Source organism: Ananas comosus, linkage group 20 (genome assembly GCF_001540865.1).
Source record: "Ananas comosus cultivar F153 linkage group 20, ASM154086v1, whole genome shotgun sequence".
Classification (NCBI taxonomy): Eukaryota; Viridiplantae; Streptophyta; class Magnoliopsida; order Poales; family Bromeliaceae; genus Ananas; species Ananas comosus.
In genome coordinates, this window is record NC_033640.1 from 2347745 (window position 1) to 2363058 (window position 15314).

Below are 15314 nucleotides of genomic sequence, written 5' to 3' on the forward strand. Positions count from 1 at the left end.
ACTGCAGCCTACAATACCGGGCTATGGATTTTTTTTACACGTGACCAGATTTGCATTTATGACAGTCTGGCCTCTCTAAGAATATATGTCCCATCATGATTGTAAAAAAATATTTTTATTGTACTTTTGTTTGAAAAGAAGGAATGTAATTGGCTTGTTATTGATGATGTGGTGCAAGTGTGACAGTGTAGAATTCCTCCTCCAAAGAAAACCCGCACAACTTTTGACAGGCGGTTTCGTCCGGACCAAGCAAAACCTAAAATGGGTAAAAAGTGAAAATACGTTTCTATAATTATTTTAACTTTCTTTTTCTATAATTTGCGTTTTGATGAGATGCTCAGGTAGCTCTTGTAGTTTTTTTTTTTCTTCTTTTAATCAATTTGCATAAACAATTAACTAATCTGAGATTTTGTAAAAATAGATCGTATTTTAGTATTTTACAGGTTTGATCTAATTTTTTTAAAAAATGATCAAATTATTTCTCTTTCAAAANTTAATAGTTTCTTTAGCAAAGGGGGTTGATGATTTGATATTTTCTGTTGCAGACTACGTGATCGTGAAAATAAAAAATCTGGGACTTTCTTTAGCGAGATAATTTCTTCTATTTCTGATATAAAGTTTCCAAAAGATGGAAGATATATTCTAAGTCGCGACTACATGAATTTAAAGGTAGTGTAGCCTTATGTGGAAGTTAATCTTCATTACTGTGAGTATTCTTTGTTGATTGACGGTTCACCTTATACTAGCCTGGCAAGTCAACTGATTTTTAAAGGGTCATTAACTGCAAAATATTTAAAATTATCCCATTTGAAATAGTTGACATTTGTTTTTCAGTCAGCGGATTGACCAACCTGACTTGACCAAGCCTTTCTCTAATTGTTTTACTAAAATCTTTATATTCAGCTACTGTGATTTCTAAAACTTCATTGTTGAGACTCTTTTCTACAATTTTTTTTGTCCTACCATATATTATTTATGTTGTCATTATGTTCTATATTAAGCCAAAAAAAAAAAAATTGTGGACTTTGCAGTCAGCCTCAATTGTTATGTGACGCCCCACTTCTGAGGGAGTCACCCGTCCTAGGGCTACTCTAGTCTTAGCATACTTAACTCTCTTAATCTCTTGAACCTAGCCACCGTCCAAATTCTATAGCCAGGTTAAGAGGTTTGACCACATTATATCTTTTATAAAGAACTACAAATCTAGAGGTGTCACATGTTATTTCCTGCATTTTCAGATGTGGGACCTGCACATGGAGAGCTCTCCTATTGCAACTTTTAATGTACATGAGTATCTTCGCTCCAAGGTAACGTATTTATTTTTTATTTCTTAAATAAAATTTTATATATTAAAAACATATAAAAGTAGACCGTGAATTTATTTACAATTTTTTCATCCAATATTTTACAGCAACAAAAAAAACAAAATAGTAAATTACAACTTTGGTCCTCAGATTATGGGACAAAAATTTTATGTGCATCATCCCCAAACTAAAACTAAAAAAGTTTGGAGATGATACGGATAGGCGCCGCGTGGCCGGTGAGCGCCCGTCCTTGCCCTCCCCTACGCGGAAAAAAAAAGAAGAAGTGTGCCTCAAATTTGAGAGAGAGAGAGAGAGAGAGAGAAGCTGACTAAGAGAAAGGGCCTCAAATTTTAGAGAGAGAGAGAAAGAGAAAGAAATTGATGGAGAGGAAGAGAGGGCGAGGATAGGGCTGGCAAATGAGCGAGCCGGCTCGCGTTCGACTCGCGTTCGACTCGATATTTGGCTCGCTCGAGCTCGACTCGAAATTAAAAAAGCCGAGCTTGAACAAAAAAAAAGCTCGAAATTCATTTCAAGCCGAGCTTGAGTGTTACTCGACTCGTTCGAATTAGGCTCGAAAAGCTCGAATATATATATATATATATATATATATATATATATATATTTATATATATATATATATATATATATATACTATAGTAGAGTTACTATGCCTATCAACAAATACAGAGGATCTGGTGCTTTCGATTTTTTGATTCTGTTAAGATCAACCCCTTTAATTATTTTTTATTTTTTGGATTAATACTATTATTATCTTGTTAGGGACTATTCAATCTAGGGATATTATTTAATCCTTAGGGTGACCGCCAATCATCCCAATCATACCATTTCTTAATCAAAGGGTCAAAAATTCGAAAACATCAAAATCCTCTATATTTTCGATAGCAGTAGTAGTTCTACACTATATATATATATATATATATATTAAAAATATATAAATATAATATATTTTTTTAATTATATATAGGCTGAGTGATAATCTGAGTTTAGTTAAAATTAGGCTAATGTTGTTGCGTCCATAAAACAAAACCCAATAGACAAATAAAAGCGAGCAAAATTTTACTAAAGTTTATACCATTTTTTTTCTTTCTTTCACAGAGCTCTAAATTTTCAATATATTTCTCTTTTTTCTCTTTTTCTGTCTCTCACCCTAAGTGGCAAGCCAGAAACCCTCAAAGTTACAAGTAACAGCATATACCCGCGTTGCTATCTTGCTATTAATTGTATGCTTGAGAAAAATTATACAAGAACTATTTTAAAGTAAAAAATTATTATTCATATAAAATTTTAATTTTAGTTATATATGATTGGATAGTTTAATCCAATATTTATCTATATAATTTATTTATTTTTGATTGCATAAATGAAAATGAATAATATGGAGATTGAAGGCGAAAGAAAATACATGTGAGGCAGAAAATACATGTGAGGCGGAAAAGATTAGATATTCAACTCATAAATTCTTTTTTTTCATATTATAATATTATATTTCATATAATTATTTTGTACTTTGAACTATTTGACATATTTTTGTATCAAATTATAGATAATGTTATATACAAATTAAACTATTGATCGTATGATGTTGAGAATTTCAAGCGGCTCACTTAGGGCTCGAGCTCGCTCGACTCGAAATTAGGCTCGCTCGAGCTCGGCTCGAATTAATTTCAATCCAAGCTCGAGCTTAAATTTAGGCTCGAAATTAATTTCAAGCCGAATTTGGGCCGAGGTAAGCTCGCTCGAGCTCGGCTCGTTTCCACCCCTATTTACACCGTTGAATTAACAAGTATCCTATACCGGCCGTTAAAAGTGATCAATTTTGAGATATTTTGATCGTAAGGTAAATGATATAAAAAAATTATGAAATTTGATATCTTTAAGCTTCAAATGTTCTAAATTATGTTTAACAATACAAATTGTTGATTCAAAAATTTATCATTAAAAACGACTTATGAATATGAAGCCGATCGTACTGATAAGAATATAATAGCCGGACTCTATATATAAAATAAAATTAAACATAATAATTAATTATTTATGACATGGTTGATTTGATCTAGTGACTCCTGATCTAACAATATTTTTGAGTCGCTCTTCAAACTGATTTTAAAAAATATTGGCAATAATTTGATTCATCTTTTTACTTTCCGAAAGGATGCGGTGCAAAATTTTGAATATTATTATTTCATCATAATTTTTGAAATAGAGTCCAATTCGCCGAATGAAGATTACAGGGACTAACCATATATTTTCCCTAAAATTTTGGAAAATCAGTTTCAGATTTTTGAATCAAAAATTTTATCCAAAATTCGTTTTAGAGTTTGTTGAGATTTTTTCTTTTATTTTTTTTTTCCAAAAAAAATAATAATAATAATCGCCGTCATTTATGGCCCCACGAAACCCCACTAACAACGGATCCCCCAATCACGCGTCTCCACGTGCCCACGAACCTTTCCGAAACTAAATCTCGCCCGTACGTTCCCCCCTCGTCGCCGCGATCGTGGCGGTTCGTGTGCGGGTGAATCCGTTTCCCCGTTTCCCTCCGGATTCGAATTAGGCGTAGATAAGTCATAAATATCGCCGCGTCGCTTCGACTCCCCGAATCCCTCCCTAAACCCTATTTAAACCGCCCCCCCCCCCCTCTTAACTCCATTGCTGTGCCCGTGGTGGGGTTTTTCTTTGTTCTCTCTCTTAAATTTTTTTTTAATAATAATTTGAAGTAATTTCTAGAGCATTATGGATTGATTGTGGTGTTTCTCTTTTTTCTTAATAATCTTGTGAGATTATTACAAGAAAGAGTGAAACAATTGCGTTTTCTCGCTCTAAACCCCAACAAAACCCCTTCCTTTTTGTTGGGTTTTAAGAGTCTCAATGATGGTATGCCTTTTGCTTGCTCTCTAACTTCGTTTTGCTGTTTACTGTGTGTTGTATAGTGTGGTATTATTGTTGTTTCCTTCTTGATAAGTTTGCTGGAGGTTAATGGATTCTTAACAAATTCTTTTTATACCTTTTCCTGACAGATTACAACACTATTCTTATTATCTTTTTGTCCCCCGCAATCCATTCCCCCAAAACCCTCTCTCTCACTCTCTCTCTGTTCCGCTTTTAGAGGGTCGGCGACGTCTCCGCCATGCTCCGCCGCGGATTCCTCCCCTCCTCGCCTAGGGTTTTGCTCTCCTCCTCCTCCTCCTCCTCCCTCTCCGCCCCCCTCCTCCTCCTACGGCCCCGCGACCCACCCCTCCCCGAAGCGGGGTGGGCGAGGCGTGTGGGACCGAGTGGGCGAGTGAATTTTTTTTTTTCTTGATAATCTTGTGAGACTAGTACATGAAATAGTGAAGCAATTGCTTTTTCTTGCTCTAAACCCCAGCAAAACTCTTTCCTTTTTGTTGGGTTTAAGAGTCTCAATGATGGTATGCCATTGCTCGGTGTGGTTTAGGGTTTTGAGGGTTTTGGATTTTAGTTGGGTGTGTTGGTGAAGATGGACTTGATTTTGAGTGTATTTGTTTTGAGAGGTGAATTTGATGCTTGCATGTTTGGTAGGGTTTCTTAGATAAGAAGAAGAGAACAAAAAATTTGGAATGGGTGGTAGCAACATTTGGGTAATGTGAGTTGGTTGTGTTGTTTATTGGGGATGAATTCTTTCCTAAGATTTCTATTGTGGGTAAAGGTGGTAAGATTGCTAGATTAAGAAAAATAAAGTATGCAAGTCAAGAGAATCCTAGCACATGTCTTGGTCTTAAGATAGAAAGTAGAATAAAATAATGAGATAATAATGTGTTTGTGTTTGCAAGTTTTTCTTTCTCTATACTTCTTCTAGATTCCCGATTAAAGAAATTGATCGGTGGTAAAGGGAGTCAAGTTTCAATGGCATGCTTATGCTCGATACATGTGCATAGTGTTAACGTATGCGTAGGTTTAAGTGTCTCAAAAGCTTAGGTTGCTATGTGTGCCACTAGTTCATCATTCCTCCTCAGAGGATATGAAGCATTAACATGACCATAGAAGAAGGTTGATGTATCGATTGGGGCTCAAATGCCTTTAGATTATACCTTGTTCATTTTACCCTGACATCTCAGTAGTCCTATAGATAACAATGTGGAGAAAATGGATGGCTATGTGTTGGACAAGGATATTAGTATTAGTTATTTCAAGTGAAAGCATTTTGACAATAAGTTGCTAACACAATTGGTATATATTATTTGTTTTATGCAAAATTACAGCCGCTTCCACAAGCATTATTAGTGGGGCCATGTGAATTGTACATATTTAATGTCATGTTTGGTTCTACTAAGAGAGTAGGGTAGGGAATATGTTAAGCAATATCATGGATGCATACCCCCCTTGGAATCCCTACCGGATGTGTATTGAGGTGGAGATTTGAATATTTGCAAACTGCCTACATGGCGAAAGCTTGGAGATACCTCTCTCCCTTAGCTATGGTTATATTTTATAGATTTATTGTGGTTATATGGTAAATTGTATTATTCATAATTGTTTCTTCTCTATGGTTTGATGTTTTAGCCCATTATTTATTACGAAATCTTAATGTTCTTGGTTTTGATAGGTATCAACTGCATAGAATAAAATCAGAACATTTTGTCTAAGTTAGGAATTCAATACAAGGCTTTGTGATACCTTCAAATACAAACCACTTTTGGTGGAGCTTTTGACATATATAAAGTTAAAGTTTGAACTATTCTTGGGGTGAGGAGATAAAATGAGATTTTAAGAACCAGAAGCATAAGCTTCAATTTAATTCATTGATAAAAAATCAAACTCTTAGTTTTGCCTAAAGCTTTTGCTATTGTTATAAAGGATAAGCTGTTGAAGGTGAAATTTATATTGTGCTTCTCTTTGATACTTCAAATCACTAGGATATTATCTTTTACCCAAACACACCTTAGCTTTTCTTTAGAAGTAGCTTGTATGATGGATAGGATTCAATCTTTTTTTTTTCTAATAATTATTCAATGTTTGATTTTTGAGTAATACCTTCGTTAGATTAATTTGTAAACTAATGTTTGGTTAGAGAATTGATATTTGTAAAAGTGTTTGGCTGTTGATGGTGCATATTGCTTTATCCCATAAGGATTCTCTTATTTCCACTTTGATCGACGGAATTACTATCCTGAGGAATTGGACAATCGTGGAGATGTTTGGGTTGGCTTCATTTCTAATGGAATTTTCGCATTCTTATGGGTGTGGGGTTATAGTTGGGGGATATATGTCACTATCCTCACAATATGCCCCATTAAGACATTGTCTAAAGGCGTATTTGGTTTCAAAATATATAATTTGAAGTGGAATTAGGATTGGGGTGATTTTTGATTGTATTCGAATTGCGAGTTTTTGCTGCTTTTTGTTCAAGTTTGACAGACTATTTTGACAGTGACTAGAGATAATGGTTGCAATGCCAGAAGTATTGATTGTCGTAGTGGTAGTAGTGTTGGTGGTTGTGCTAGCAACGATAGAAGTAGTGGTGGCAATTAGGGATGTCAATGGTATGTATACTCGAAATTTTAGCCGAACTCGTACTTGGCAGGTTTGTCCGATGCTAAATAGGCATGGTTTTGGTTATAGGTATAAAAATTAAAAACCTAACATATTTGGTTTAAGATATGGTTTTAATCTATATTCGACTCGAACCTGAATTCAAACCTGAACTTGAACCCAAACTTGAATAAAACCTGAGCCCTAACCAATTTTATATTATATAAATATGTATAAAAATTTGAATTTCTACTTTGAAAATTTAGATTTGAGTGAGATATGTTTTTAAATTTGGTAAAAAAATGTTTGGTTTTGGGTTTTTTTTTTGGGTTTGGTCTTGAGTTTCGATTTTTTGTCCGATTCGGTTTGGATATGGATTTCCAAATTTCTTTGGGTTCGGGTTTGCGTTTGTATTTTGGTTTTGGTAGTTCGGGTTGGGTCTATATTTTTAAAACCCGACTCGAACCTGCCTTGTTGACATCCCCAGTGGCAATGTTGGTGATAGTTGGTTAGAGAGAATAATGATATGTAATGGTGGTACTTCATAGTGGTGTGTAGTGGAGGTAGGGTGGAAAATGGGCCGGGTAGCTCGTGACAATCAGAGGTAAGGCACTGGTCATGTAGCACTTGTGCAACTTGACCTGGCCGTGTATTCTGGGCCGTGCTGGTCCTCCACCTTATGGCTGTGCTGTGTCGGGTCTTCTCTTGATGGTCCTGCCGTGCTGGGCCTCTTCATGGCCTGTTGGCCCGGCCCGGCCCAGCCCGGTCCAGCCCCACTCGAAACAGGTTGATGTTGGGTTCTAAGGGAAGGCCCGCGGCCTGGCCCTTGGGAGTTGGGAATATCCCCAACTCCCAAGTGCTCCCAACTAATGCCTTGGGAGTTAGGAGCTAGGCAACAAGCTTGGCCTGCCAGTCTTAGCAGTCTCCCAAGGGTACCAAACCCTTGGGTGTTGGGTATTAGGACCAAAATGCCCTTCCCAACAGTCATGATTGTTCGGGAGGGCATTTTGGTCCAAAAATATTAATATTCTAAAATTTTATTTTTTTAAATTTTTTATTTTTTTAATTTTATAAAATTTTTTTGAAACTTGTAAATTTTTTACTAAGATATCATTTAAAATAGTATTTTAAATAATTTTTAATATTTTTAATTTTAAATTTCTAAATAAAATTAATAAAAATAATAATAAATAAATGGCTTGAATCCCTAACCAGCACGGGCAGGGCAATCGTTTGGGCTGGGAGGCCGTGCTAGGCTGGGGCTCCAAGAATTTCGGCTTGGGCCATGCTATGATTGGCCTGCCCCTGGCTTGTTTCGACTCGGGTAAATATGGCATATCCTTCATTACACCCCTACGTGGAGGTGGTTGGTAGTGATAGTTGCAGTAAGAGCTGTAGCGGTGTTGGTGGTAGTTGTGGCAGTGTTTGTTGGTGGTAGTAGTAGTTATCAAGTTGATGGTGCTACTAGCAATGGTGGCGCTGGCATTAGTGGTGATGGTGGTGGTGGCATTGGTGGTGATAGTGGTGGCAAGAATAATAAAGAAACATGACTACGGAGATCGAGGCTGTTACAATGGTGGTGGTTCGTGTATGTTGCATTGATAATGGTTAGGGCGACAACGATGATTGTTGTCACGATGTCGGTGTTAAAATATAATGATTAGCATTGATGGCGAGGATGGCATAAGGTGTTTTTTTTTTTGTTCATATTGAGATCATAGTTGATATCTATTGCTTAAGAATGATTTTGAAATGAAAGCCACGAGGAAAATCCCCTCAAACAAATAATAAGAGCAGGAATTCACTTATAGTAATTTCTGTTCTAGGTTTCGAAGCCTATGTAGCCAACAATCTTGGAGTATAGGATCTCTGAGTCGATTTTAAATAGAACCGGGCGGAGAATCACCTTAGACAAGCAATAAGAACATGAATCACTTATACCGATGGTTCCAAGTTTGCCTAACCAAATGCAACCGTCAAGTATAGGATGTTGAATTATAACTAAAATTGTTATATTGAACCTTGTTCCTTTTAGACATGTTAGCTTGTCTGAAAGTTTAAATTGTATATACTATGGGCAATCTAGGTCACTTCAACTGGGTTCGCTAATTCAATGATCCATTGTTTAGAGTAATCTTTTCCCATCTAATCTTGTTGGCAACTTATTCTTATATCAAATAATAAAGATAGATTTGGGAGGGGAGGTGAAAATGATTGGAAAAATTTAGGGAAAAGGAAAGAGGAGGGTGTGGAAAATATAAGTATAACATTTCTTTTGTGTTATGTATCTGGAAGAGAAATAAAAAGAAAGACATGTTATGTAATGGAGATTTAAAATCAATTGGTTACTTGTTTGGTCTATGAGATCCATGGATATTAGTTGGTTAAGTGTAGAGGGAGAATCTAAGCATGGCATGTTTTGATGTTTGATGGCGAAAGGCTTTTTTGTAGAAATGCTCATTTGTTTAGTTTGGGTGCGGAGATATGTGAAATAAGTAGAGAGAGGGTGGTAAAAGTTTATTTTGTTGAAGTTCTCATGTGTTTGGTTGGGGGCCAAGATATGTGAAATCGAGAGAAAGACAAAGGTTATGTTATGGAGATTTAAAATCAACTGATTACTTGCTTGGTTCGTGTGATCCATTGATTTTAATTGTCTAAGTACAGAGAGAGAATCTAAGCATGGCATCATCCGATGGTAGAAGTTTTTCGTAGAAGTGCTCATGTGTTTAGTTTGGGTATAGAGATATGTGAAATAATTACAGAGGAGGGTGGTAGAAGATTAGTAGAAGATTTTCGTAAATGTCTTGTGCAGAGTGAAGGGGAAGAAGAACAAATACAAGTTTATTGTGTAGGAAGAGGTAGGAAAAGATGTAGAGGAAAGAGAAAAATAGCTGATACTTTGAGTAAACTTGATATGGAAAATTGTAATAGAATAAAGATCTATGATTTATCTTATGTAGGTTTAATCATGGTGTGAATTGGTTTACGGAATTTCTGTTTGTCTACATATTGTAGTTGCTATAGTACATAATAGCATACAAAATTTGTTGCATGCGTATTAGGTGTTCACCTCCATTTTATTGTAACAAAATGTTTTTATTGTTGACTAAAGTTTTTGTTAGCCTGTAAGAACTTCGCTTTTAGTGGAAGACTTTGAATTAAATGGGGTACTCGCCAAATCTTTTGCTTTGAACTTTGTCATATAGCTACAAAGGCACATAAATATTTAGCGTCTGACCATTAGTACGGTCATCAGGCTATTATAAAAAATTTTCACTTCAACACATAGGGATGGAGATTTGAATAATAAAAATAGTAGAAGAACATAGAATTCTTATCGAAGAAAATATGTAGTTTCTCGTTTTATCTGATTTTACAGCTGAAGATTCTGTATATATGCATCATGAATTTTGTCAACTCTTATGACTTGAGGTACTTTATGTAAGTAGTTAGTAGAATTGCTGAAGCATTCAAGTTCTGTACAGCAGAAGTAATACGCTGAACTCAAGTCATCTAGAGATGATTTCTTCATAATTAGCATTTTGTTGTAAGTTGGGTTTGACATTTGCATCTAAAAATGATATAAAGAACAAGATTAGGAATATTAATATAGTTCTTATATATATATATATTTTTTCATGTTGTATTGTGCGTGCTTTTGTTCTTTAATGTATGTATATATGTATATAAAGCAAAGATTGGTGCATACCTGGATTCATCAGTAGTGTTTATTTTTTGACATCTGAGAAGTTTGTGCAACTTCTTAATAGTCGTCTTTGATCAAACTACTTTGTCACGTTCTCTTTGGCACATTTATGTACAAATTAGTGCTAAATTTCCTAATTTCTCTATTGCAGACAGCTATTTGCCAAAAATGTGGCGTCACAGGTTATTCAGAACTTCTAATATACTGTGGTATATGCAAGAAATCAGCTGAGCACAGGTATGCCGATACAATTTAGTTTTTATTACCATGCAAGCTCATCTTCATGTAATCTTATACTGTTTTTTTTGTTAGTTTTGCTAATTTTATTTTGTTCACCATATTTCCACTCTGTTATGCCTCAGGTACTGCATGGATAAATTACCAGATTTGAAAGATAAAGAAATACATTGGTCGTGCGAGCAATGCGAGCCATGCGAGCCTAGGCCTTGCAAGAATGTTAAGTATCTTTTTCGACCCGTTAAGAAAAATAGTTCTTCTACTGGTTGTAAAAAGAAAAAGCACAAAAATACGATGCTAAGTCATTTAAAGAAGGATTCAACTATTGAAAAAATAGAGGAGAAGGTACCAAATGACTTTCATGTTTCTTCGCTAAAGGAAAATGGAAAAAAGAGGAGAAAGTTAATACTAAATGAGGAAGATCAGTTTGAGGAAGGAAATGACGCCATTTCATCATTAGGACATGCTCAGTATGTCACAAACGAAGATGAGAACCAAATTGCAAAGAGCGAAACTTGTATTCAAGTGCAAATACAAAATGATGAAGCTGAGTGTACTCCCAGTGAGAAGTCAAAGGGGAGGAGGAGAAGGTTGATATTAGAAGAGGACGAGGATATATCCGATGAAGAGTATCTAGTTAACCTTCTTGGTGCCAACAAGCCTTTATTGTCATTAAAATATGCTAAGGAACTTACTAATCCTCCTGATGAAGTTATGGATAGGCTTGATGTTGAAAGTTCCAAGGCACCTACTCTTGCCGAACTAACTGTTCACGTGGAAAACCAAGATGCTCGATTGAATAGGCTTGAGACTGAATGTTCGGAGGAACTTACTCTCCCTGACCCGATTGTTCGAGAGGAAAACCAAGATGCTCAATTGAATAGGCCTGAGATTGAATGTTCCAAGGCACCTAATCTCGCTGAACCAATTGGTCATGTGGAAAACCAAAAAGCTCAATTGAATAAGCCCGATATTGAATGTCCAAAAGCACTGACTCTCTGTCAACCAATTGTTCACGTGGAAACTCAAGATGTTCAATTGAATGTGCCGTGTAGGTCGGAAACAACGAATCAGCCCCTTTACTTTCCCGCAAAACCAGATCGCTCTCGAATTTGGAGGTGAATAACTAAGTCTTGTCGACAACTCTAATATGTTATTTTTTTTAATATTGTTTCAACTCATTTTTTGTTGTATTCGGAGGTCAATTACACATGAACTTTTTTCACAGTTTGGACGATAGGACTGAATTATACTGTCCAAGGAATTGCCCACACTACAAAACTGTGAATAATGTGTAATATTTCATTGCATTCAACATTTAAAATTTCAAAAGTTAATATAGAAATGATGCAGTTACGTATATGCATCTGTGATATGATTTATTTACACATTTATCCCTGCAAAATCTGAAATTCAATATATGTCCTTCCATATTGAAGTGAAGTTTCTTGCACAACTATGGATAGCTCTTCAATTTAAACCAAGGTTATTTAATTACAGAAATTGCATTTTTGGTTGGTACTTATGAAAATTCAGATTATACAGTTATAATTGTGTAAATAAATGATTTTGCTCGGACTTACTTTTAGAGGCCGGACTTACTTTTAGAGGCCATATATAAAATTATTGTCTAATAATTAGGCATTCATCCTTTCTTTACAAATTTAATATAATCTTTCTTTTTTCTTTACCACCCATCTCATGTATGCCTTTTTGATTGCCATTCTCGTCCTTTATAATAGTGGATGCTTTCAGATTGGCGACAAAGAGTATGGCCTGCTCTCTGCGCACTTGTCTACAAAAGCATGTGAGAGAGTGTCTAATATTTCCAAAACTTTGCCGCCAATTCTCCGTACGATAAAGATTTCAAGGTTGGATTCATGGCCAAAGAGTTTCCAGACTTCACCTCCAAGTGACGACAATATTGCTCTCTTTTTCTTCCCAGACAATACAAGGTATATATGTATATATCTTCTTCCGAGTCATTTTTGCGCTGCATCTTAAATCAAAACATATAGAACCTAGCAGATTTGTCTACTTACATACCCTTGTAAAAATTTGAATTTTCATGCACATCTCGGAAGTAAAGTTCTTTACAGAATTGCCCTTGTCTTAAGATTGGGGAATCATCAAATATGGGTATATTTATTTTGAAATAGAAAAACTTTTTTAAAGAAAGGCCTCTAAAGAAAAAAATTCAAGCATGTGTATTGTATAGTTTTTTGAAGGACGTAAAAAAAAAAAGAAGAGATTTTGGAAGGGTGTCTAGGTCAGTAGATAAATTTGAACAGGAATATATGCAAATACCTTAGACCTCATTTTGAAAATCTTTTTTTGTTTTCTAGGGCAAATCCGGAGTTGGATCATCTTCTCGCTGATGTCATTGATCATGACCTTGTTCTGAAGGCTGTGTTTGATGAGGCTGAGTTGCTTGTGTTCTCTTCTCTTGTACTGCCAATAAATTACCACAGTAAGTTAAAATTTAGCGTGTACTAAGCTTTCTTTGTTTTAGTGCAAATTAAAATCCACCTCATTTTTTTTATAACCTGTTTCTTATTTATATGATTAGTCTTTTCTGAATAATTGTACTTTTAAGTTCCGAAAGCTATAGGCCATTTTAGAATTAAACCCTTCCGTTTCTATTATTTTCATTTTATTAACATCTACCCAACTTTTGTTTGATTTAACTTTTTCACCTGGCTGAATTAGGAATTCTGGCTTTCCCCGCTTTTTAGATTACATAGCTATGAATTCCATTTGCAGTGCACGACCACAAGTGACAAAAATTCAATGGAATGCCTAATTTAGCTAAAGGATTAACATAAATCAACTCGAAAAAGTTGATTGGGGAGCGATAGAGAGGGAAAACTTCAAAAATCCCTCATGCATTATTAGCATTTTATCACTTTGTGGTTCAACATGTCGCACTTTGTTTGCTGTGGTTGTGGTTGTTGTTTTGGTCTTTGAAAGGGTCAGCCATTAAAGTTGCTGTTAAATCCAAGCATATTATAATCACCTGCCTCATTGAAAACCTTGTGTATAAGGTTAACTTATATCATTTTGCCTTGTTATTTTCCCCTAGTTTGCAGTTTACAGCACAACTTGGCACTTGTTTAACGGCAATGATACTAAAGTGCCATTGTGCTACACCACGGCGTGGCTTTTAAGGAGTTTTCCCTAAAAAGAGTTTAGGGGCTTCCCTCAACATAATCTCTTCTTTGGGGTCGGAGGGGGGGCGGTCTATAACTCTATATGCATTTTTTTTCCTTTTTGGTACTTGGGGCCTTATAGCTGGTGTAGATGGCATCCTCATGATATTTGCCTTGTGATGTAGAATTTGGTTCCTTTTTGGTACTTGGGGCCTTATAGCTGGTGTAGATGGCATCCTCATGATATTTGCCTTGTGATGTAGAATTTGGTGGAGGGTACTATCTTTGGGGGGTTTTCAAGCGAAGAGAAGTTTGCTCCGATCAAATTACGCGAAGGGAAGACGTACAAGAAATTTCAAAGCAAAGTGAGAAACAATCTATCGAAGATCACACCAACCAATTCTCTGATCTCCAAAATTCAACCCTTTCAAGGAAGCAAGTGGTGGCAAGCTCAAAAAGCAAAGAAAGAGGAGGGAAGCTCAAATTGCGCGAAGTTTGCTGCTCCGTCGGTCGCAAAATTAGCGAAAGAGAGGAAGGGGAAATTGGCAATAATGATATAGAAGATGATCAAGTAGTTAATTATGAGTTTGTGAGGGATGATGATGGGCAAGATGATAGTGGTGAGTGCTTGAACTTGTTCCCATTGCGGATGGAGGACATGAAATTTAGATGTCGAGCGGGGGTGGGTGATGAAGTCGACCTCGATCTAGGGCTTCGTCCGCCCTCTAGTGCCGATGCTCGGTCAGGAAGTGCCGTAATTTTCTAGACTAGTAATCTAAATGTACTTTCCTAGGCATTCTCAAATGTAGTTGATGAGTTAAATTTTACATAGATGTTAGTTAGTATGAAAAGCTAAATCACGCACAAACAATAATTTTTGTTATGCTGGCTCATCAGCTGCATATTGAATGCCTTTCAAAGTACATATAGCATTACTCGTTCTAGATTTTTGTAGTTAGAATTTTCTCTTTCTTTGTTGTATGTGGTTCCTTTGTTTACATGACAGGTAGTTTCTAATAATTAATATTCCTGCTTGTGGGTGGGAGGATTTCTTTCTTAATTTTTTTTGTTGGTAATTGTGGGCAGCACTTGCAAAGAGCTTTTGAGCATATGATTTATTAGGTAAATTCTACAAAATGCTTTTTGAGAAGCTCCTTTTGTGGTTTGGCATGTTTGAACTTTAACTATCATGTGGTTTAAAGGGGAGCTCACTGTTTGCATGTAGTATTTGTACTAATTTTTTGCAAGGACTTCCTTAGGATGGCAAGGTGCTTATTTTTAAGTGAAATTTTCGAATATCCCTTGTGTGGTTTAGCACCTTCTGTTTTTGTTTGGAGTGATGAATACGAAAGGAGTTCTAATGACCTAAAGAGTCGGCTAATGTCAGCTCCTATTTTTGCTCTACTAGTG

At 35.9% G+C, this 15314-nt stretch overlaps 1 protein-coding gene across 1 annotated transcript; it reads left to right on the forward strand.

Moving 5' to 3' along the window:
- LOC109725412 lies at positions 4060-14964 on the forward strand (the record flags this gene model as incomplete). Its single annotated transcript, XM_020254594.1, is given in 6 exon segments — positions 4060-4199; positions 10670-10755; positions 10881-11873; positions 12498-12710; positions 13101-13225; positions 14168-14964. Coding segments are annotated over 6 exon segments (1926 nt in total). The 3' UTR covers positions 14671-14964.